Source organism: Cucumis melo, chromosome 1 (assembly GCF_025177605.1).
Source record: "Cucumis melo cultivar AY chromosome 1, USDA_Cmelo_AY_1.0, whole genome shotgun sequence".
NCBI classification, from domain to species: Eukaryota; Viridiplantae; Streptophyta; class Magnoliopsida; order Cucurbitales; family Cucurbitaceae; genus Cucumis; species Cucumis melo.
The window spans coordinates 1,574,668-1,599,770 of NC_066857.1; the positions used below are offsets into that span (position 1 = coordinate 1,574,668).

A 25,103-nucleotide genomic window follows, 5' to 3' on the forward strand; every position below is an offset into this window, starting at 1 on the left:
TGTAATGCGCGCACCGATGGTGCGGTGCGCCTCCAAGTCCTCTCTCTCTGTCTCTCTCTCTCGTTCCATTCTTCTTCTCTTCCAATTTCCAATCCATCCAAAAACCCTATTTCTCCTCTTCTCTCTGCTCCACTCTTTCTGTAACAGTCACCTAAAAACCCCAGAAGCGTATTCATTTTTCAGTTTTAATTCTTTCATTTCTCCCACATTCATTTGTAATTACTGCTGTCAGTTTCTACCGTAAGATTCTGTTGGTTTGAAATCAAGAAGAAAGAGGTGTTGAGAGATGGGAAGTAACTTTCCCTCTCTTCCAGTGAAGCGAGCAGTTGCATACATCTCCGCTACTGGAATGGGGGGTGATACACACGTTGGTGTATCCAATGGTTCATCTAAGTCCAAGAGGTCCAAGCAACCTCCACCACTCATCATTCCTCCCGGCCATATCGCCTTCCGAATGCTTTGCCACGCTTCAAGAATTGGTGGGGTTATTGGGAAGTCGGGATTCGTGATAAAGCAACTTCAGCAATCTACTGGAGTTAAGATTCGCGTTGAGGAAGCTCCGAGTGAATCACCGGACAGGGTTGTAACTGTTATTGGGTCGCCGGCACTTACTTCCAGGGTGTTGTTGGAACAAAACCCTAGCGACTCTGGGGTCAGTGGGGAGGAAGTTGAGGCTTCGAAGGTCCAAGAAGGGCTTCTGAAGGTGTTTGAGAGGATTTTGGAAGTAGCAGCTGAGAGTGAGGGTGTTGGAGTGGGTGCTGAAGTTGGAGTTGTTTCTTGTAGATTGTTGGCGGACGTTGCTCAGGTCGGGTCAGTTATAGGGAAAGGAGGGAAGGTTGTTGAGAAGATAAGGAAGGAGAGTGGGTGTAGGATCAGGGTTTTAACAGATAAGTTACCGGCTTGTGCAGGACCTTCTGACGAAATGATTGAGGTAAAGAAAAAAAATGTTTCATTTATTTTGGTTTTCATATTGTTGAGTCTTGAGTTTATCTCTTAGGTTGGATGTCGATGTAGTTATAGCTGAAATTATGGGTTTGATTTTGTGGCATGGTGTCATGTCGAAAGTAAAGTTGGTTCATTTCGTGCCTTTAATTCAGCCTCTCCTAGTTTTGGTATGGGTTTTGGAGTGAGAATTCAGCTTTCTGGTGCATTAGGCTTACATTCATTCATTCTTAAACGGAAGGAGGTGGGAAAAAGCCCTTTCAGCTCATCTTTGGTTAAAAATCATATTAAGAGGTTAAAGATTTTAAAGTTCTCTATCCAATTTTCTCTCTGAACTTCCAAATTATATTATATGTATAAAAAATTAGAAAGGAAAGCTGTGCCCCTCACAATGAAAATCCAATCCAATCCAATCGGACTCTGTTCAACAAACAACCTGTTGACTGTGAGACATCAAGGCAATGTACCTAGTATCTATATTATTCTGCTCTTCTTGGAAGCTTGAGGTTTTATTATTTTGGTTGCAGCTTGTTTGAAGCGCTTAAATTATTTTTCTCCTTAGTGGTGATGAGATAATTTGCCAGTAGTGATATACGAGAGACTGGGATTTTAGAGGGGATGGGTTGAAATGAACTTCAGAGAAGTTCAGTGCTTCTCCATCTTCATTTTTTTGTCAATTGAAAGCTTGGTATTTTATTAATAAAGGGAGCCCATGGCGATATTGATGATTAATGTTAATCTTGACAGCGTATGGATGGGAGGAAGAAGAAACCAAAAACAAACTTATTGTTATCGAAAGGGATGATACTTCATCAATGACAGTTGTTGAAAGTAATACAAAGGACTAATAATAATTTCTTTATTCTCAATCACATTCCCTTATTTTGTTCATTCTTGAATGTCTTTGATCTTAATTTAGATTGTGGCCATTCCATTTCTTTGGTTAGTGTAAGATGTGTGTTTGATACAGATGCATTTTACATTACTACATATTAGAAAATCATCATTTCTTTCAGTCAATCAATGTGATTTTAATGGTTTTGCCAATTGCTTTCCAGCTTGGAAAGTGTTTTTATCCTTTTCCCGATTATTTTTCTTAAATAGTTGTTTGTTCATTTATTTTTGTGTTCTTTTTATTTATTATTTTTTTTATGTAATATTATAAGAAACAGAAATGTATCATTGCCAAGAAGAAATGAAATGGCCTAGGAGCTGGGGGACAGGAATCTCCCGTCTGACAAAACCTAAAGGAAAGTTTTCCAATTATTAATGATTATGGAAAGGCTGAATTTTAAAAAAAGATTATGTTACTAGTACACCACCAGGAGGAGGTGAGCTACATTTCTACAAAATGAAAAGTAAGTGTGAAATGAAAGGACTTATCTTCAAGTGTTTTTTTTGGTTCCTTTCCAATGAAATATGCCCCAGCCACACAACTCCACCAAAAATTATCACCCTTTTCTCGTCCAGCAGAAAGAGCTCTGAAGACCCTATCATCAGCAGACCAACTTGCTTTGGTAAGCAGCAAGAGATTCCAAAGATATCGAACTGAAAATTCCTATTGCTAACAGCAAACGGATAATGGAAAAAAGACGGTCGATTGATTCTCCCTTCATGACACATAAACAACAAACCAAAGGGGAGACAACCTAGTGACTATATCTTCTTTGCAAATATCGTGAGCGAATAAATTTTAACTTTTATTGGAATTTTGAACTTGCAGATTGAGATAAATAAGGGAATACTTAATTCTGGGGCTGTTTCTAGGAGTTTAATGACGGTAGACTTCAAAGAGAATTTTCCCCTGCCTCAAGAGACCAAAAAACTACTTTTATCCTCTTTCCAGCATTCCTCTATAGTGGCCTCCTCCTTAATTGATTTATTGATTTTATTTTTCAGAAATTAACTTCAAGGGATTGTTCCCTAGCTTTCCCATCTATCTTTCCAGAATTTGATTTTACTCCCTTGGCTTTAAATTCCAAATAACTGAAAAAAGAAACCATTTTTCTGGCTATGTCAAACCATAGTCTACCTTTGGTCTTTGATCTACCCTCTCTTCCTCCTTTGAGGATTCTCACTTTAAGTGCTTGAGATCACCTTTCTCTTCATAGCCTCTTAATCTTGAGTAAATGTCTACAGTCACTTGAGGAGGAGGGGAATGCTTTTCTGATGGAAAGCCCCGGTCCTATATTGAATGGGAAGGGAAATCTTACCCCAATTTCACTAGGTGGTTGCAAGGTCAACAACTACTAGCATTCCGTAAAAATTCGCTGAAAGTCTGTCCAGTTTATCAGAGACTTCCTTTGGTGCTTGAAAACTGGTTGAAGAAGCATCAGATGCCCTCCCTTGGGAAGAGTTCAATTACTCCATTTGTCCATCTTTTTCTAAACTTGTCTATCAATGGCTCCAAAAAGTTTGTATAGTCTTGGAAAATTATTAGTTGGAAGTGAGAAGAATTAGAACTAAAGTAGATAGATTAGGATGCTGGTTGGGGCCTGATTTTCCTATTGAAGAAAAGTTCTTTTTAGACCATTAGAAAATTTTTATTTTATCTGTCCTTTTATCAGGTTTATATAATTTTTATGATGGTATACTACTTTAATTTGCGGTGGGATATTCCATTTTGTTTTATTTGTTTTATTGTGTGTGTGTAAATGTAGGACCAGGTTCGTGGGGAGAACTGAACTAAAGAAGTTAGATTAAGATGCAGCTTGGCCCATGATCTTATTTGAATAAAATGTTCCTTTTGGTCCTGATATTGTTTCATCAAATATGGTTTGTTTGTTTGTATGTCTTTTTTTTTTCTTTTTTTTTGCAAAAAAAATCCCGTACTATGATTATGAGTTGACCTAGTTGTCATGGAGGCCGTTGAAAAAAAAAAAAAGCTTAGAGTGAATGAGTTCTAATTATGGTGGTCCCATACCATAGATTTAAAATCCTATGAGGTTTCTTGACCTTGGGATTAGTTGAGGTGTGTTAAAGTTGGCTTGGAAACTCATGGATATCAAAAGAACCAGCAACTTATGAAGGTTTGGTTGATACTTTCATCAAAATATGTTCCCTTGCTTATAGGCTTTTCATTTGTAAAATTTGTTTTAGAAAATGAGTTTCTCATGTTATTGCAATCATGACATGCGTGAGACACTTCTTACAAGTCACTAAAAAAATTCATCTTACAACTTCCTTGCTCTATTTACTATTGTTGAATGTGTAACTCTATTAGAAAATTACATAGAATTTATAGGAGATTTTTATGTCTACGAAACTCTTTATTTGGTATTAGCTAGCCATGTATCTGCTGTCATGAATATACTATTGTTCTGGCAGATAGAAGGGGATGTTTTGGCTATCAAGAAAGCACTTCTTGCTGTCTCTCGCCGTCTTCAAGACTGCCCTCCAAGTGAGAAGAGAACAGTCAGACCTGCTGAAGCAGTCGTCCATGAGACTTTACCTGATCTTCATATGGATCATATTTTGCAAAGGAATTCGGTTCTGCCTATTTTGCCAAGTAGTTCAAACATTTTTGCTTCAGGAATCCATTCATTGTCTATAGATGCTGATATGCTGCCCCCAGTAGACACAAATGTTGCCCAGCAGGATGTTGTTTTTAAGATTCTTTGTGCCAACGATAGGATTGGGGGTGTGATTGGCAAGGGTGGTACAATTGTTCGAGCCCTTCAGAATGAATCTGGTGCTACAGTAAGTGTTGGACCATCAGTAGCTGGTTGTGATGAGAGGCTGATTAGTATTACTGCTTCTGAGGTGTGACATACTTTTGTAGTAATTTATCCATCTGATTTGTTTATCCATACCAGTATGTACCAACACTAACTTTTTTTTCTTTCTATTTTTCTTTTTCTTTTTTCTTTTATTTTTTGTCTTGGGAAGAACATCGAATCCAGATACTCGCCAGCACAGAAAGCTGTTGTTCTTGTTTTCTCTAGGTCTGTAGATGTGGCCATTGAGAAGTGGCAAGAAAGCTCAAGTAAGGGATCTCCTGTAGTGGCACGACTTGTTGTTCCATCAAATCAAGTTGGTTGTGTGTTGGGTAAAGGAGGTGTTATAATCTCTGAAATCAGGAAAGTTACAGGGACAAACATAAGAATAATATCGAGTGATCAGGTCCCGAATTGTGCTGCAGAGAATGATGAAATAGTACAGGTGAGAATAAAATACATTATATTTTTGCTGGTTACCAAATAGTCATTCCCTTTCTAACCTTACTTTCTTTGGACATGCACCCAGCCTCCCCTTGCAGGCATTCCATGTTTAGTTTTTTTTTAAAAAAACAAAAAGTTATCCTTACTTTGCTTGTACTTGGGAATTTTATTGTTGTCACTCTAGAGTATGTTTGACTGACTGGAGTGAAAGTATATTAGCATCAAGCGTGTTCTGGTAAATAGTCATAGTTACGCTGGCTTGTAGTACAGAAAAGCTTAATCATACCATTTTTAATATTTTTTGGATTTTGGTTCTCGGTAATCATTATTCATTCAATTCCACATTGTCGAAAAGAACTTGATTTTGTTTGTTGTTGAACTAGTGTACGTTTAGTTTGAGATTGTTGTAGTTTACTTTCAACTAAATACATGTTTGATAATGTTATCAAATAAATTGAAATCTGAATCTTTTTGCCAATTGATTCAAAACCTATTAGATGGGTTTTTTCTCTCTGGTCAGCCTCTTCTAAAGAAGCATAATTAGTTTTAATCTCTGGAATTAGTTTAGCTTGTGCGTACACCAACTTGACCATTTTTGAGCTGAGTATGAGCTCAATTGTGACCTTTCCATTTCCTGCATGCTTGGTGTGGTGCTCAAAGGTAGTTGGCAATGGGCTTGACCTATCATATGCATTAGAGATGTGCGCAATTTATTCATTATTCTAATGCATGACAATTTTGTAACTCCTCTGTGGTTATAATACCATAATGTATTTTTCTTTTCAACATTTTTGCTGTTGGAAGGTTTAGGGATGTGGACCCACTTCTGCTATATACATATGCTTCTGGATTAAATAGTTTTCAGATAAACTTGTGACTAACATGGGCTTTCCCCCAGGCCCCAACCCCCCATTTTCATGCATTTATAATGGATCGAAGGAAGCTATGCTAAACTTTGCAATGAAGCATGATTTTGTGAGCCTTTAATTTCTAGTTATTTCATGGTTGTCTTCTGACAGATTTCAGGTGAGTTTTCAAATGTTCAAGATGCTTTGTACAATGTAACTGGTCGACTGCGGGATAACCTTTTTTCTAGCGTCCTGAGTAATTCTGGAACAAGGAATGGTGGCGTTACCTCTATATATCCTGAGACCAGTCCATATGGTAGATTAAGGGACCCTGCACCTCTAGTTCGGAGCACTCCGGTTGGCACTTCTCATGGTAGTTTTATGCAACATTCTACAGCTCAAAGTTCAGACGACTTGGGTCTTTCTCACAGTTTAGACAGTCCATCATCACCTGGCTTGTGGCCATCACAGGTAGATTCTCTTTACTACATCCCTAAAGGTGAAAAAACGGTGTGCGTATGCAAATTCTGATTCTCTGGTTTTCTTTGTACTTAATTGCAGTCTTTATCTGGAATAAGTTCTAGGGCCATATCAGATGCTGGGAGGGGTTTGCCATCCCATAGGAGCGGAGTACAACTTGGCAGGTTGGTAACACACATCCCATCAGCTGGAATATCTTTGAAATTTTAAAATATGGGCATTTAATCGAAAATCTGTTAACTTAGCTGGTTTTTTTATGCATGTTATTTTGGCATCCTCAATTTTTCATAAACATGGGAAAGCCGAAAGGCTGAGTGGGTTTATTCTGTCAAACTGGGGGTGTGATTGGGGTAGGACAGTAGCGTTTTGATGTTGCATTCTGAAATCTCTATGCATCATTTCAAGTCATCTAAAAACTTTTTCTTTTATGTTGGCAGTGGGAACAAAACTGCTATTGTGACGAACACAACGGTTGAAATTGTAGTTCCTGATGATGTTATCAGTTTAGTGTATGGAGAGAATGGCACAAATTTAACACGTCTAAGACAGGTAAAGTCAATGCTTCAAGTGTGGGTTTCATAATGTAATGACGAAAATAGAGTCGGTGTGTAAAGTCCTTTATGAATAACATTTAGAGATTGGCAACAGGATCCATTTGGAACTAACAACCGTATTTAGCTAAGTAATAAGAGTTCATTAAACCACTAGTTTGAAATAAGAAACTTTTTACTATGACAGTCTCATACCATCTCCTTTCATTACTTGCAATTAAAAGGGCATTTAAGAATGATCTGGGAGTTTATGGAATAAAATAGTATATCAGTTAATGATGTCTCAACTAGCATGGTTAAATCTCTATGGTTTTCTTCTGGTTTTTATGCAGATTTCCGGTGCAAAGGTGATAGTGCACGAACCGGATCCCATAACGAGCGATCGGCTTATCGTCATATCTGGAACACCGGATGAAACACAGGCAGCACAAAGCCTCCTCCACGCGTTCATTCTCACTGGTTCCTCATGACAAGTTTGGCTCTAAATTTTACAGATAGCCTTCTTCGGACCCCTCCCCAAAAATATTGTACACTTGAATTAAAACTCGGCATAAGTTTATTCCAATCTTATTAGCTCAGGAAAGGGTATTTGGCTCTAATTTATATATTTTCTGCAGGCTAGATGCCGAATTATAAAGAGTTTTCCCAGCTGACTTCCCATCCCTAGAAAGAGAGAGAGAGAGAGAGATGGGGGGGGGGGGGGGAGAGAAAAAGAAAAAGTAAAAACCACGAAGAAAACCAAAAAAAAAGAAAAAAAAGGCATGGGAACATCTTGATCTGGGCTCTTTGAGATTAACTTTCCAAAGGTGAATGTAAGATGTGAATTAAAAACACAATCTTTAAATTTAGTTTGTAACAATTGTAATAATTTAATCGTTTTCTCATTGGTTTTTTCTCTTTTGGAAACATTATTTTTGAACATTGAACGTAGCAACAATTTAAATATTGTATTTTCCAAAGGGGCTAAGGATGGTTGAAAGTCTGAGTTACTCAGATGTTTGTACTGAGACTGATGCCGAAGTTGTTTTAAAGCGTTTCTATACTATGAATTTTGCCATCTTGCCTTTTGGTGTTCTGTAGGATGAATCTATTGCTTTAATTGCTCGGTTGAACATTGCTGGTCTCAGTTTTTCCCCTAGGGAGTGCAATTGGGTTGTTCACTATCTTGCACATCATGTTTTATACACTGGTTTCTCTTGTTGTCGGAGATGGTATTCCCTTTTTTCGGTTACTTTCTACGAAAGATTGACCGTAGCGGCCTTAGATATTAACTAAAGGTAAATCACTGACTATTACAACTAACTTTGTCAAGCATCTATTGGTGAAACATTTGACAGTGATTGTATTCATGAGCTAAAGGAATAAGTTATCATGGAATAGTAATTAATTTTACTTATCTTGCAAATTTTAATGCAGCAAACTAAGACTAAATTGTTGGAAAGAGAAAATGAGACTAAATGTCACCTCCAAGTAGAAAACTAGAACATACGATATGTCACCTCCAAGTAGAAAACTAGAACATACGATAGTCCAAGTGATAGCAATTAAACACTATTTCAAAAGAAATTATATATATTGTAATATTTATGAAGAATAAACTTCTAGTAGTAATAGATCATTAATAAATTAATATACTAACATATTAATATTTGTCGTATGATTTAACATTAACAAAAACTTTAATAATTTTTTGTTATATTTGTATTTTTTTAAAAATATTAATAGATATGTTAATATTTTGAATCTAATCGCACAATTGGTAACTGTCTCTCCGAAAAGAAATTATTTCAAAATTACTTCAATTAATCATATATCAGCTTCCTAATTAATTTAATTTATTCTTTTTTTATTTATTTACTTTTGTTAGAAAAATAAAACTTAGAATCTTTCATTAGATTTATTATTATTTCGAACTCTTGGATTTGGAGAAACATTAGAGAGAGAAAAAAGAAAGTGTTGATAAATGATATGGATGCGTTCACCACCACCATTGGATCTTGCAATCGGTAAAGATCAACTCGATGAACCAACCGTTCGTTGCAGCTCCTTCTTCGCCATTTCTTCTCTTCTTTTTTCTCCTCGCCGGCGCTGTTTCCCCGCCGGCTCTTCTCATTCCGTCGAACTTGAAGTGAATTGGAGTGGCATCAATCGTAAAAACGCTTAAAATTGAAGGTCATTTTCCAACCCACGTTATCTTTCTCCTTTTTCCCTTCCCTTATCAAAATTCAGATTCCCATTTTGCCATTTCAATCTTTCATTCTCCTGTTCCTGCTGATTTTTTTTTGTCCAACACTTTCACCCGCTTGGAATTTCTAGGTTTTGCCCCTCTGGGCATGTTACTGAATCGTTTGTGTGTTTTTCGGGATTGAATTTGGACTCTGAATCGGTTGCTTTTACTTGGTTTCCAGCTTCTTTTGTGTTATTGGGCGGGGTTGATTAATTCTCCTTTTCTTTTCTTGGTAGAACTATCATTTTCGGAATTTTAAATTCGAGAGCTTGTATTGTGAATTGTGAAATGTGAGTTATCTGTTTTTCATCGAGAATTTGTTTGGTGAGGTTTTTCGATCATCTGTCGTATTTGGTCAATCAAATTTTTGGGGTTTTCTTTTTCTTGGATTTTTTCTTGGGTTCTTTGTTAAATTCAGCGTGTTCTCGGCCTTCCTATGTGATTCTATAAGAAATGCCGGACTCCAATTTCCAAGACGCGATGTACGGTTCCGGAGTCATGAACGACGGTGGCCGGGATTTGGGTAACATTCAGAACAGAGTGGACGATGAAGATGACGACATCAACGGTGGGGAAGAGTCCATAGACAATCCTCAGATGCGGTTCGAAGACTCTGGGGGAATGAGCGGCTCGGTCTCAGTAATTAGCCGAGTTGAGGACGTTGTTCCTTCGACGTATGTTTCCGGCTCTGATTACAATCCTTTGACTGGAAACGGCGGTGCTGACCAACTTACGCTGTCGTTCCGAGGGGAGGTTTACGCTTTTGATTCTGTATCGCCGGACAAGGTTTGGCTTTCAATTGGGTGTCAATGACCTTCGTAAATTGTGCATTACTTGTGTAATTAGTTGCTAAAGATTTATACTATTTGAAGTATAAATAGAATAAGTTTTCTAGTTTCCGAACAATTTGATGATTTTTGTTGGCGTGGTATGAAACCGTTGATTTAGCCAAGACTCGATGATTCTTTGTGATATGCAATTTCAAGCTCGTTTTATTTTACAATTCAGATTTTTTTGTAATTTGTTCAAATTGTGGACCGGTTAAAAGGATTTTGTGAATTATTAGAGAAGTCGAATTGTTAGACTTTTTTTTTTTTTTTTTTTTTTAAAGTTTCCTACAGGGACCTTTCTGTATTGCGTTGCTGTATTGTTGGAACAAGGATGATGTATGGAAAATTTTGTTTTTTATGAAAAATGAGTAAAAAAGAAAGAAATTTGATGTTAAATGAACGGATGGCGCGAGTTGAACTTGAGATTATGGTTTCAAATTGGATTTAAGAATGGTTTGGTGCAAAATCCACATATGCCATAGCATATACTATCTAAAGGTGTTGTTTTTCAAGTACATGAACACTAACATGAGAGGTTCGCATTCAAGTGCACCTCCAGATCCCTACCGTTCATATCTTCCTATGATTTTATTGTCTCTTTGTAATTCAAGTATTAGTCCCTTTTCATTTCATCCGTGATAATCATTATTTCCATTAAAAAAAACACGAACATGAGAATTTTTAAGTTTTTCCGTGGTTACATTGGATAGGTACAAGCCGTGCTTTTGCTTTTAGGTGGATATGAAATTCCTTCAGGTATTCCTGCAATTGGAAGTGTTCCCGTCAACCAACAGGTATACATTGCAAACTATTATTTGAATGGTCTACCTTCCAAATATTGGCTTAAACCCATCTGGTGTTTCTTATTTCCTACCACATTTACTATTGTTCTAATTCTTACAGGGTGCCGATGGCTTTCCTGTCAGGTCGGTTCAACCACAAAGAGCTGCTTCATTGAGTAGGTTTAGAGAGAAGAGAAAAGAAAGGTGTTTTGAGAAGAAAATTCGCTACAGTGTGCGAAAAGAAGTAGCGCTCAGGTATAACTTCTAAAGTAGATACCAGTTTAATTACATGTTAGAATGTAGAAGTTAAGTCAAGGGAGCTAGCTCCCTTCCCTCTCCCACTCTCACTCAGATCAAGTACAAAATTACCAAAAGATACCCTCTGCTGGATGGCACCCACCCTAACCAACTAATATACTCGAGTCCAGTACGAACTATGAGAATATCCTACTTGTCTCACCATTTCCTTGTTTACCAGTGTACACCTTAGTGATTGGGGCCTCCCAGTATATCAATCAAGTAGAATTTACGATTGGCAAAAAGGAGGGATAGGGTAGTATAAAACAGCTATATTGTGCTTGCTTGGAACCACCCATTCTTGGTTGGTGTCAAGAATTTTCTGAAAATTTAGGTTTCGAGGCAGGTGGCATGACAAGTTTAGATCTTCAGATGAGGAGAGGCCGATGAACTTTCTGATGTAGGTGTTTTATTGATGAAACTGAGGAAATTACAAAAAAGATAGGAATTACTTATGGTTTATCTTTATTTGATCTTGTGAAAAGAAAATTATATTTCTAATACTTTCCGAAAAAGAAAAGGAATTTGTAACTACGGTGATGTATTGCAGAAAACGTATTGTTTCGGTAGCTTTTGCCTTTTGGAAGGGTCTCTTTTAGAATAATTTTAACCGTTTTACATGTTTCCATAGTATTCCTTCTTCTTAAATCACTTTTTAATTTCTTCTTATGCGCATAATCACCTACCTTCTAGCTTCTAAAATCAACTTTCCTAAAAATCTGTCGCATTCTCTAATACTTGTTTTAAATTACAATCCCATGCTTTTATATACCTTTTTTCTGTCACATCTACTTCATCCTATATCAGTAAAATTTTGACTGATTCAATATTTTGTAACAAGTTTTCTTCCTCGACTTCTATAAAATAATTTTGATTAAATAAAATCACTTGCAATTTAAATCATGTAATTTTTTAAACAATTAACTTAGAATAAAATAAATGTGAAATGTTAATATACAAATAGTTAACAATGTCTAATTTAGTCCTTATAGCTTTTGGATGACGTAAGGTTCTATCTCAAACCAATTCGTTACGAGTAGAATAGTCCATGTATCTTATAAAGTTGCGAGGTCCATTGATTTTTTCAATATGGGATATTCAATATGACCCCTCAAAATGGTCTCTTTGGGTTTACTAACCTTCGATGAAATCCCCATTTTTGTTTTGGACTGTATACCCGTTTGGGTTGCATGAGCTTTGATGCCATATTAGATAACATTAGGTTTCATCTTAAAATCAATCGACAACGGAGAGGAGTAACCCATCCATGTATCTTATATAGATTGTGAGACCCCTTGATCTTTTCAATTAGAATACTGAACAATTATATGGTAGAAGTTTGAATTTACAAAACACTGTCACTTGCTTTTTTTTTTTAAGTTTAGAATTGAAATTTACCAAACAGTATATATGCTTATGATAATTTTTTTCTAAGAGCAATTGTTTAAAAAGATTTTACAATCCCAAAACGGAGCCTTAGCCTTAGTGTACTTTAAGATGTATTTTTATTAATTCAGTGCTGTTTCTGTTATATGCAATTCGATGTCATATTTATGAATCATCCAGAGTATGTATAGCTGAATTACTTTATCGCAGTTTTCCCATTTTATTGTCTGTAGTGCTCAGAATATGTCAGTTAAAAAAGTTAAACCAGCTATAATCAAATGCTCAAATCATAGGAGAGAAAGATCCTTTTGTTCTTGAGCCTTGTTCTAACATCTCTTGTTTGGACTCATCAGAATGCAGCGGAAGAAGGGACAGTTTATATCCTCTAAAGCTATTGGAGATGAAGTGGGCTCATCTTCAGTTTTGTCTCAGACGTTGGATTCTGGACAAGATGATGGCTTGTTGGAGACCTCGTAAGTCTCTTTGATCCTCACAAGGTCCCATTTTCTAAATTTAAATGACCCTGCTGGCAGTTTGAGGATCATCGCTGTCACTTTACTCCCCATTCACTTTTCTCCCGATGATGATAATATATGCTTGAGTTGCCTTGCCAGTTGTTGCATCTAACTGGAATATTAGAATGCTGGATGGAACATAAAAATGCTCAATTCTCATTCATACTGGAACGGTAAATTCAGTGATATCTTTTCATAATATTAATATCCGTTATTGTTTGTGCAGATGTACACATTGTGGAACCAGTTCAAAATCTACTCCAATGATGCGTCGTGGGCCTGCTGGTCCAAGGACTCTGTGCAATGCATGTGGGCTCAAGTGGGCCAATAAGGTTTGTTTGTTAATCTAAAATTTAGAGACCTTCCATGAAATGATTTAGACTTGCCTTAGGCTAAAACCCGCATAATTTTTTGGAGGTAAAGTGATGGGGGGAAAGTATGTTGTTTAATATTTAATTATCAAAGATACATGATCTTGACGTATGGTTTCGATCTAGAAGATGCTTTCACATGGTTGATGATGGTCGTAAGTTAGTTTTGCAGATCAGTTTTGGTTCTTATATTTTTATTGATTGTGAACTTAGGAAGGAATACTAATACGCACTAGACCTTTAGAGTATCAAAACTGACAGCATTGCGTTTTGTTGTAGCATTCAAACTTTCTGTGTGGCTCTACTTCTTCATTGATATCCTCAGTTATACATATTTGATTAAAAGTCACTTTTGGTCCCTTAACTTTCATAAAAGAAATAATTTAATCCATGAATTTTGATTGTAATTATTTAGTCCTATACTTTCAAAATTTTACTTAGTCCTTGAAATGTCACATGTAATAATCTAATCCCTAAATTCAAATTTGTAACCGTTTAGACCCTACACCTTCAAATTTGTAATTTTGTAGTAATTTAATCTCTATCATGAAAAATCTTGTCAAACTTGGTTGGTTCTCAATATTGGTTATATATAACCACTTAATCTTTATAGTTTACAAACAAACTAAAGTTCAGCAACATAATTCTTACTTGCATAAATTCAGGAACCAAAAGTGATTTTTAACGTACATTTTTTGTAAGGTTTACAGTGAAAGTAAAACATGTTTTGGAGAAGATACTTCCATTTGTGGATCTTTTGCTGTAGGCAGTAGGTGGATCTTTTGCTGTAGGCAGTAGATAGATCTGGATGCAATCGGTTCTAGATGTTTAACTTTGTCCTTGACTATTGAGTTCCACCACGCCATCTTTTGCCTTATTTAGTAGATAGTCGAGTTCATAAAGTTCACAAATTATACCGGTTTCTTTTCCACAAGTTTTCATATGAGCTATTCAATTGTGATTAGCAGAGATCTATTTTGTAGCAAACTAAATGTTCGATGACATGTGAATGGATTGATTACTTTCCTAAGTTCTCATTAGCAAACTTTGAATGCAACAGGGAATTTTGAGAGATCTTTCCAAGGTTTCAAACCCTAGCATTCAAGAACCCTCTGCGAAAGAGATTGAACAGGTAGACATTTAAATTAAGTTAAGAAAGAATCAATAATTAAATAAGAACAGCTAATTCGAAAAAGTAATATACTTCCATGCATTTCACTACTGTTTCTGGTTTCTGTTAATTACTTATTCTGTCCTATTTTAGAATTTTTTTCAGGTTCCCATCTAAAACAGACCGTTCTCTCTTTTTGTTCAATATGCATTCAATTTGTGATCTTAAAACTCTCCATTTTCTCTCATATCAGAGCGATGGCGAGGCTGCTAATGAATCCAATGCTGCAATTAATGTGGATATTCTCACTTCTAATGGAGATAAAAAACCACAAAAGGTACTCGTAGATGTACAAAAGTTGATTAACTGACTCTCTGCCAAGTAGCCTACTGGTTGAAGTTGGAGCATTTGAGTATTCCAACTAAATTATATGGAAATTCTCCATGCTCTTCTCTGTGTGCACTTTAGAGAGTATAAAGGACCAACAGCAATAAAAGAATTGATTCTCCAATCATGTAGCTGAAAATATAGATGGAATTTTCAAAGGGTGGGGTGCTCATTGATTTTGCACTCTTCAATGACTTTTTGGTCAAAGTAGAAGAAGAAGAAGAAGAAGAAGCTTCTCAGTTACAAGAAGAAGCTCTGATCAAAAGGCTCATGAGTTGATGATATGAAATTAGTAAGTTACCTTATTCTTCTTCTTCTACAATGTTTGGTTAAAGATGTATGCAATCTTCCCCCATGTATAAGTGCAATTAAATGCTTCAGATCATACATTTTTTTTCTTCTTCTCATTTTTACATCCTTCCATTTTCATTTTTTTCTTACAGTCTAGAAGTAAATAAATATATTTTAGAGTAATTTTCTGACCTCATAGGAGGGGTAGTTTACTTACTTTGTAATTAAGGCTAAGGCAATACTTATATTTGCTTCTCATCTTTCCCACACGATATAATCTAGAAGTAAAGAAGTTAAGATGGTCTGTAGAGGACTGACGAAGGTGGTTTAGCTACATCAGGAGTTTGTTTCCCCATGGGGTTTGTATTTAAATATTGTCGATTTGTCGATATATACGTTATCATTGATGTGTATACGTATATTGCTAACTAAAATATTGACATCTATGTTTTGATTAGGGTTACACACCTTTAAGTTCATTGTTTAAATTGATATATTTATGAAAGGCTTAGAGTTTTAAATTTATATAACTTCAAGATATAAATTGATACAAATACCACCGAAGTTTAAAGGTACATTTCTCAAATATACTAACAAAAAGATTCATAACTTGGTTGGATAGAAAACAACTTAATTATTAATTAGTATTTTTTTATAAATTTTTATCTCTAAATATATACCTTTCAAAATTGATATTTGATCGTATATCGTGAAAATTGAAGTTGAAAATATAAATATTGAAACTTGAAGCTGGAAAACTCAAATTTGAAGATAAAATTATAAATTACAAACTAAAATTTAAAATTTAAAGATTACAAGTCTAATATTTTGAAACTTATGATCCATGAAAACAAACGTCAAAATCTATGGATCGAAATCGTATTTTTCTATATTATAATTTATTTTGAAGAAGGCTAAATTATACACAATGCTTCCAAACTTTATATTATGTAACAAAAATGTTCTTGAATTTTTAAAATTTTAATTGATACGCATAAAACTCTTAATTTTGATCTCTAAACTTTGTATTTTGTTCTATTTAGTTCTCAAATTTTAAAAATATTAAACTTAAAAAAAAAAAAGTTTTGAACATCATATTAATTAAATTGATCAAAATTTTATTAATTTATTATATAAATCTTTTATATTGATTCAAAAACCATAATCAACACAATCAATTTAAACAAACTAATTTTGTTCTAAAATTAATTTTATTCCTTATCCCACATTCACCTATTATCCATGAGAGGTGAAATAAAACTAGAAACATAAAATTAAGAAAAAAATAAAAAAATAAACTCCATAAAATTGCATTTAGATATTATCATAATTAATGCCTAATTTAATAAATGTAGAAGTTATTAGAGAGTTAACACACTCATTTAAAAAAGTTTTGCCATAAAAGTAGAATTAAATACACAATTTAGAGATCAAAATGAAATTTAAAAAAAAAAAAAATACATACTTAAAAGATTTATTTAAAGAGAAAAATTCATAGGCCATGAACACACACATAGAGCATATCCTTTTATTCTTTCTATTGATTAGTTGAGTTTATTAATTCACACTTGTGATGTATTTTTGAATTTGACAATTTTTAGTCTAAAGTTCGATTATAAAATCCAAATTCGACTCAAAGATTTTCTCTAATAATCAAATCCTAAATATACCAAAATTCTTTCAAAAGAAAATTGAATCAAATCTTATCTTTGATTTTAAGTTTAATAACAATTAATTTTGATTGTATTGCTGTGTGTAGTCTCTTCCACTCGAGTCGTCTCCCGCGTCCTTCTTCTTCCCCCCGTTGCCTTCGATTTGTAGGAAGCTCGCCGCTGATTTCCGCTCAACAGTCCTTCGCCTCCCTTTATGCGCAGATCTACTTCTGACCCTCGCCGGCGTTCCCTGCAATCATCGCCAATCGCAAGGTCGTTCTACTTCGCGTTTCTTCCAGTTGTCGCCGCGCACAGACTCCCACCTCCGCCCTCTTGCTAGTTGTCGGAATTTCGGTTTTTTGGGGGTAAGATTTTTAGTGTTTTGAAGTATTTTTAGGAAGTATCTTGAATACCCATTGACACAAAATACAAAATTGAATGATGTTTTTTAAGTCTTTAAAAGTCCAATCGAGGTTAGCTAATATAGGTATTATGTTCTTCCTCTTTAGAACTCTTTAGAAGTGGGGGAGGTTGGATATCTCATGTCCACTATTGCATTTGTTAGTGCTAAACAAAAAGGTCATATTTTGATTTGGGCTTCGAAATGGAGTTTCCATGAGAAAACACCTTTATTACGCACGCAAACCTTACGCCCTAAATTGGATTTTGTGGTAATGGAATTATTTAGGGCACACGTTTTTGCTCCTTCCTTCTCTCTGCTTTTCTTCTTTCTTTCAACATCCCAATTCCTATATATATATATATCATGACACTGTTCCTAACTCCAACACACTCCCCAGGGCACTCTCCTCTCTTCTTCACTCCACATTCCAACTCCAAGTATTTTCTCTTTCCCCTCTCTTTCCTGATTTTTATCCCCACTCCAACACCCTACGTTTCGGTTGATTTATATGTTTTGTTGATCAAGCATATTCACTTGTTTTACTGATAGTTTATATGTTTTTTGTTGTTTTCTGATCCTTTTTCGATATTTTATGACCACCCATTGGGGTGAGCATCAATCTGTTAGAGTCCTATAAATCAACGTCTGACGGATTGATTTAGTTCGGTTTAAATTTTTGAATTTTCTTTTAAAATGTTGTCGGTACCGACATCAACCGAGCCCTTTCACCATCTTTGATCTATCATGCTCACCCCATGTCGCTATCTTACTTGTACTAGGCCTTTTATCTCTATTCTTTTTAATAGAAATGGTGGGATTTCTTTCCCCTACTTTGTTGGGATTAAATGGGTTGATGGGGTTGTTTTCTATGGGGAGCTCTGTCCTATTGGGGATAATTTTTGCCTCAAATTTCGAAGATTAAACTGTAGATACGACTGAAATTAAGGTTTTGTTGTTTTCTATTTAATAAATGTTGGCTTCATTGACAGGCGTCTTGGTGTGCGGTACACATAAAGCAATAAAAACAGAATGGGAGTTGGAGATGTGTGTACGAATTTTTGGGTTATACTTAATCAGATCTTTGAACATGTTATTAGTTTATTTAGGAGATTCACTTTTGTAGTTCTATCGATGGGTTCGATTCCTGCTCATGTTGCTTTTATAATGGATGGGAATAGGAGATATGCAAAGAGAAAAAAGCTGGCTGAAGGGGGTGGCCATAGGATTGGGTATTTGGCTTTGACATTCATGCTCAAGTATTGCTATGAGTTGGGTGTGAAGTATGTAACTATTTATGCCTTCAGCATTGATAATTTTAAAAGAAGTCCAGAAGAAGTTCAAGGTGTCATGGATCTGATGTTGGAAAAAGTTGAATTGTTGATTAAAGAAGAAAGCCTTGTGAACCAATATGGAGTTAGACTTCGTTTCATAGGAAACTTAAAATTATTGAGTGCACCTGTGAGGGACGCAATTGAAAGAGCTATGGAAGTCACTAGAAACAACAACAAAGCAGAACTTTCCATTTGTATTGCTTACACTTCCACTGATGAAATTGTTCATGCCGTTGAAAGGTCTTGTGAAGAGAAATGGAATGAGATGAATTCAAAAACTTCAAATGGAGTAGGATATGGTTTCAGCAAATTAGATGTGGCTAAAAATGGTGACAACTCCATAACATTAGCTGATGTCGAGAAGCATATGTATACTGCCGTTACTCCCGACCCCGACATATTAATTCGCACGTCGGGAGAGGCTCGCTTGAGCAATTTCCTTTTGTGGCAGACCTCTTCATGTTATTTGTATTCTCCTTCCGCACTTTGGCCAGAAATTAACTTTTGGTATTTTCTGTGGGCTATCTTGAACTTTCAAAGAAATAATCATCATTTGGTAAAGAAAAAGAAACAGTTATAGTCTTCATTACTAGTTGTCTTAAGGAAATAGATTTGATTAATTTTTATTAAGGTTCATGTTTAGTTTAGCCCTACTATTATTGGGTAAGTTAATGTCACTCTATTATCTTCTTTTGGAACACATCTTATGTATGTTGTATACAAGTTATGATAATCATACAACGATTTTCCCACTTATTGTTATGTTGATTTTACTTGCATAAACAGGATTCTGTCTAACAGGCACTCTATATTATAATTGATATGAAGTGACAGTCATGGTTCATTTTAAATTTTTTAATTTTAGTACTTTGAGTTAAGTTCGTAAGTCTATGTTTACCTTTCTCAAGCCGAAGAACAAAATAATCGTATAGATGACCTATTTTCAAGGTCTAAAATGGTAAAAGATGTGAAATGTTCTTAGTATATGAAGTTACAATATTCACTTGAATTTGACGTTAGCAAAGGGTTATTCATCTTTTTTGCATTTCTTTTTCCATTTTTGCACCAAGAACTATGGTAACACTTTGGTATTACCATAATTAATTTGTTAACCAAGTGTTTTCATTTATTTGGCTACATCTATATATGGTTTTCCCCCCTTCTTTTATTTCCTTTTGACATTACCATAAAATTTATTAGTTTGTTGTGCCCCATCAATTAGGTTGTGTGCATTACCAATAAAGTTTGCATCTCAACATCAAAGGTGGGATCATCTTTTGTTTTTTTGTTCATTTCCCTCAATGGGAACTACAAATATATTTTCTTTCTATTATTTGTCTCTTTCAATACTATGTTTGTTCAAACCTTTTCTTACACAACAATGGTTTGGTTCTTTTATATGATGCATTATTTTCTTCACATGCTTATCTAATCAATTTACCCTTTCACTCTTTGTTAAAATACCATTTTAGTCTCTATACTTTAAAATTTGTTCAATTATAGTTCCGATACTTTTAGTAAATCTTTCTTTTTTTACTGAAATTGATTAAATGATTATAATAATTTTCATGTAAGGAAAAACAATATGTAAATATATTTTTAGAAATTTATAGTAAGAATACTAATAAAAATAAAAGGTAATAGAAAAATCTATAATAAACTAATAGTAGAGACTATATTTAAGATTTATTGAAAGTTCAAGAACTAAAATTAAACAATCTCTAAAGCACCGATAATAATGATATTTTAACTTTTTTTTTTTTAATATTTTAAATTTACCTCTATAATAACCATCTCTAATTATACCCATTGAAAGATAATTAAGGTCAACGTTGACAAATGCTTATGAACATTTAGAAAGTACTAGAAATGATCTAATGCATTTGTTCCAGATATGTTTTTAGAAAGTTAATCCAAACAAATTTCTATTTTTTCTAAAAGATAAACCCTTTTGACGTAAAACGTGGATGGAAAAACTTAAACCAAGCCACCAATGGAAACAAAACAAACAACCTAGATCCATGTCAGTCACCACACAATGGTTCAATTAGTATTCGTTTAACATTCTATTAAGAAAATCTAAGTTTGAGATCATTAATTTAGAATTATTTTAGCAAACGTGAAAGAACTATTTTATCAAAGTAAAAAAAAAATGCTCCAACCAAATTCCAACTTTACTATTATTCATTATTTTCTTAAAAAACTATCTTCAAAGCTTCTTTAAGAGATAAATTCAAAGATAATGTCATAAGAAGAAATACACACTTAAAAGCATTACATTATTCAATACTTTGAAGTAACCACCAAAAGAGAGATAACCCAAAAAGCAATGAAATAATAAGAATGCTTGTAAGCAACAAGACATCCCTTTTGTATTAATTCATTATCATCACCATCGACCTTCAAAACACACACAATTCCTTTGCTTTGAAAGGTCTCTGTGTTCGACATGTCGTCAAAGTTTGGTCATTGGAGAACCATGCTTCTTCAACTCTTTCGTAAGACAGACAACTCTTCCTCGACAGACGTCGCTTTACATCGTCCTCGTCGTCGGGTATCCGAACCTCTGCAGGGCTCCTCCTCGGTCGCCATGGTGGTTCCATTTGGATCCACAACGTATCTGTCGTCCCTACTCAGATCATATTATGGTCGTCCCAGGTTAGTTTTTTTAGATATAATAATGTTTGATCTTTGAAGTCTACTTCTTCATTCCTTTTGGTTTTGAATTCGAATGGATATATAGGATGAGACCACAGAAACAGGAAATTAAAGATCATCGGCCATCATCATCAACTTTTTTCTTCTTCCCTGCTTGGTAATTAACTCAACAACAATAATATTCAAAATATTCATCTTCAATTTTTTTATTTTTGTTTTTGACAATTTTGATAGTAATTATTGTTATTTATTTATTTATTTATTCTTCTTGATTTAATGAATATTTTAGGGCAAAGTGGATTTTTGGTACCCTATTGTCCCTATTGGTACCCAATTGGAATAAATTGCAAAGGATTGAAGGTATATATTTTCCATTTATTTATTAAATGAATAATTTTGGTAATTTTATTCAAAATAAATGATTAAAAATAGAATATTTACCAAAATATTTAATTCGTCGAAAAATTGAGTTTAACAAATTTTGTTTTTTAGTAATCTCAAGTGAATAATATGTCAATTGTTTCGATGTTTAAGAAAATTTTCTTTTATTTCACTTTAAATAATAGTTATTTAATATGTCAATTGTTTTTCATTTTAAAAATTGTAATTGTTATATTAAAATATAATTAAATATTTGACTTTTTAGTTTGGATTTTGGAAAACACTCGGAAAAAAATGACAATATTTATCGATTTAATTTTTAAAATAAAAAACCTAAAATCAAATACCGTCGTAAAACGGATCTTAAAAACTCCAAAATTAGAGAATATTCCAATCCCAAGTCCCAAATATGGGTTAAAAGTACTTTTTTTTTTATCAATATTTTCATCGATGTCGAATAATAAATTGATATGTGATTGACGTCGAACGTTTAGATGAAGCGGAAATGGTTATGGAAGAGGTGGAAAATGTAGCAGAAGTAGTAGAAAAGGTAGCAGAATTAACAGAGAAAGTATCAACAGAAATTAGTGAGAAACTTCCTGAGAAGAGTAAGCTCAAAGAGGCAGCTCAAGTTGTAGAAAATTATTCTAAGGAAATTGCCCATGATGCTCACCTAACACAAGATATCCTCCATAAGGTTTGTTTCTCTATCTAATTTTCATTTCCTTTTTCGTGTTTCATCGACCAGGTTTTACAAACGAGTTATCTTTGATCATCGTTAAAGAGTTATTTAATTTTGCAACGTAATAAGAGATTTATATATATATATATATATATATATATATATATATATATATATTTAAAAAAAGATGTTAGTTGGTATAGTGAGTTTAATTATTAATATCTTAATAATTCCAGCTCGTTTGATAACCTTTTTTTTTTTACTCTATCTAATTTCATTTTTTTTCGTGTTCCATTCACGAGGTTTAACCAATGGGTTATCTTTTATCATCGTTGAAAAGTTTTTTAATTTTGCAACGTAACAAGAGATTTTTTTTTTGAAATAGATGTTATTTGGTACAGTGGGACGATTATAATATCTTTTAATCATTTAGGCTCCTTTGGTAACCAACTTTTCGCTCTCTCTTTTTTTTTCTTTTCTTTTGAAAATTAAGCATACTTTCTTTTTATCTTATGGCATGGTTTGTATCATTCTTATGCATGATGGTTGAATTTCTAGTCAAATTTCAAATTTTTGTGTTTTTGTCTCTTTTTTATCGTAGGTGGAAGAGTGGAAGCAAAAAATAGATAAGTCGAAGATAGATATGAACGAATCGAATAAAGAAAGAAATAAGGCAAATTAGAGCAAACAAGTGACAAAGCATTCAATCGACGGATCAAAATATATATATATATATATCATGTAACATAAATTATAGCATAGATAAATAAATTTGATTTATTCAATCAATAATGGAATTTTTTTTTAATAAGTCAATCAAATTAGACAATTAATTCTCAACACACGTACTAGTTTTTTTAAATCTTTGTTTTACAAAAAGAATGATTCTTAAAATAATTTCTATCGTAAGCCCTAATCTTTACTACGAATATATAAGATTCTAATCGATACAATTTACGTGAGATTAAAAAAAAATGTAAATTTCTACTCACTAAAATCAAAGTTTAAACCGATATTAATAGAAATATTAATCAATATAAGTTACAATACCATTTTTATTCCTATACTTCAAGAACCGTTCGATCTTTAACATTTTATATTTTTCGATTGTCTAATTCTAGTCCCCACATTTCCAATAAATCATAAATCTATATGTATTTGATATTATATATATATATATATATATGTATGTATATATATGTATGGAAAACTTTGAGACTAATTACCAAATTTATATATATTACCAAAAATTAAGAATAATAATTTCAATTCTCTCAAACCTTTTCCTATTTATATTGATATTCTCTTCTTAATTTCTCCATCTCCAAAGACCCTTTTCGTAAACAAAACCAATCCCTTTCTCTCAACTACAATGTCTCACTCTCTCCTTCTCAACACCCTCTTAGCGGCGGCGCTGCTTCTCTCCGCCGCTGCCCTGTCCCCATCATCGGCTCCGTCGCCCACTCCTCCGGCCTCCCTTTCCCCTCCCTGGAGATGGACCCCCATCACCAAGCCTCCTCCTCCACCACCAACGCCGTCCCATGAAACCAAGCCCACTCCACCGCCCTCGCCTACTTCAGTTCCCCCGGCGCCGGCCCATTTCCATACACCAACTGCACCACCAGTTTCCCCTTCTCCGTCTCCGTCGTGGATTGCCGGACCCCCTTCGGAAGCACCGTCGCCGTCGAAAGCAAAGAGCGATGGGTTTAAGAACAGATTCTCGGTGGTGGGATCGGTGGCTTTTGGAGCCATGGCTGCTGCTTTGCTTTAACGGTTTATTATTAATTTACAATTTATTTTAGTTTAGAGTTTATTTTGTTTAAATGTATTATCATTTCAATGTTTGAATTCAAATTGTTCTTGATTTTACATTATTTTGTTAATTTGATCCATCAATTACTTTTTCCATTTTAATTTCATTCACTTCATATTTATTTAATTCATTCTCTTTCTTTTTGTTGGTGAAAATTATATTATATATATATATATATATATGTATATGTATATAATTGGAAGATTTTCTTTTTAATTAGAAAAAAAGCAAAATTTCTAAGGTTTATTAGAAAATCTTGAGACTAAAATGGAATATTTTCAATCGCATAACCAAAATAGAATAGTTTTTTTTTTTTTTTTGAATATATCGAACAAAATCGTGTATATATATATAGAAAGAATTTGGAGACAAATATTTAGTGGTTGAATCTACAAAGATATTTATTTTAACCTTATTTACAAATTTAAATTTATGTTTTTAGAATTTTTCTTCTGAAAGATGATTGTAATTTCCATTTTTTGAATTGTAATTAATGTGATTGTTATATATAATTGGTTGATATATATATTTAAGGAATTTGAGGTTTCCATTTTAGACAAAATTTGGCTAATTATTACAAATATTGGTCAATGATTTCAATAAGATGACTTTATAAGCTTTATTTATTATTATTGTTTTTATTTTGGTTGTTAAAATTAGTTAATATTCTATATCAAAACAATTTATAGTCCTTTAAACTTTCAACGACTCTTATTTATATTGTATGTTTGGTGTAATTTTGAGTAATTACCGAACATTAGAGTTTTTTTTTTTTTTTTTAGTAATTACCAAATATTTAAGTTTTGATTTATTTTTTAATTTAAATATTTAAAAATGTAATATTGATAGAAAAAATATGTCAGATTTATATAGATTTTTTTTTAATATAACAAATCGATAAAATATTTATGAAAACGAAAAAAGCCCGCAGGCCTATAATGAGAAATAACAGAAATACCTCAGTCAACACGCAATTAATCGATCACACGCACGAATGACTAACTT

General features: G+C 33.8%; 4 protein-coding genes across 6 annotated transcripts; all 4 read left to right on the forward strand.

Annotated features, from left to right (window-relative positions):
• On the forward strand, positions 1-8,038 carry LOC103495395 (KH domain-containing protein HEN4). The gene is made up of 7 exons (XM_008456934.3): positions 1-931; positions 4,270-4,704; positions 4,831-5,103; positions 6,122-6,421; positions 6,512-6,594; positions 6,868-6,979; positions 7,314-8,038. The coding sequence occupies exons 1-7, from the start codon at positions 287-289 to the stop codon at positions 7,449-7,451; spliced, it is 1,986 nt and encodes a 661-aa protein (XP_008455156.1). The 5' UTR covers positions 1-286; the 3' UTR covers positions 7,452-8,038.
• Positions 8,039-8,899: 861 nt separating this feature from the next.
• On the forward strand, positions 8,900-15,635 carry LOC103495397 (GATA transcription factor 24-like). 2 transcript variants are annotated; one of them, XM_008456942.3, is made up of 8 exons: positions 8,900-9,994; positions 10,749-10,832; positions 10,942-11,075; positions 12,857-12,976; positions 13,245-13,350; positions 14,450-14,521; positions 14,754-14,837; positions 14,969-15,635. In XM_008456942.3, the coding sequence occupies exons 1-8, from the start codon at positions 9,662-9,664 to the stop codon at positions 14,975-14,977; spliced, it is 942 nt and encodes a 313-aa protein (XP_008455164.1). In that variant the 5' UTR covers positions 8,900-9,661; the 3' UTR covers positions 14,978-15,635. The 2 variants fall into 2 exon arrangements, with proteins under 2 accessions (XP_008455164.1, XP_008455162.1); XM_008456940.3 differs by having other exon boundaries at positions 8,901-9,994; positions 14,754-15,635.
• A 1,070-nt stretch (positions 15,636-16,705) lies between these two features.
• Positions 16,706-19,316, forward strand: LOC103495396 (dehydrodolichyl diphosphate synthase CPT3). Of its 2 annotated transcripts, XM_017046249.2 has the most exons (3): positions 16,706-16,725; positions 16,938-17,195; positions 18,223-19,316. In XM_017046249.2, the coding sequence occupies exon 3, from the start codon at positions 18,263-18,265 to the stop codon at positions 19,142-19,144; it is 882 nt and encodes a 293-aa protein (XP_016901738.2). In that variant the 5' UTR covers positions 16,706-16,725; positions 16,938-17,195; positions 18,223-18,262; the 3' UTR covers positions 19,145-19,316. The 2 variants fall into 2 exon arrangements, with proteins under 2 accessions (XP_016901738.2, XP_008455161.2); XM_008456939.3 differs by lacking the exons at positions 16,706-16,725; positions 16,938-17,195 and adding an exon at positions 17,213-17,670.
• A 1,485-nt stretch (positions 19,317-20,801) lies between these two features.
• Positions 20,802-23,074, forward strand: LOC103495399 (uncharacterized). Its single transcript, XM_008456943.3, has 5 exons — positions 20,802-21,222; positions 21,308-21,379; positions 21,512-21,582; positions 22,098-22,300; positions 22,887-23,074. Exons 1-5 carry the CDS (start codon positions 21,014-21,016, stop codon positions 22,965-22,967), a joined length of 636 nt encoding a protein of 211 aa, XP_008455165.2. The 5' UTR covers positions 20,802-21,013; the 3' UTR covers positions 22,968-23,074.
• The last annotated feature ends 2,029 nt before the right edge of the window (positions 23,075-25,103 follow it).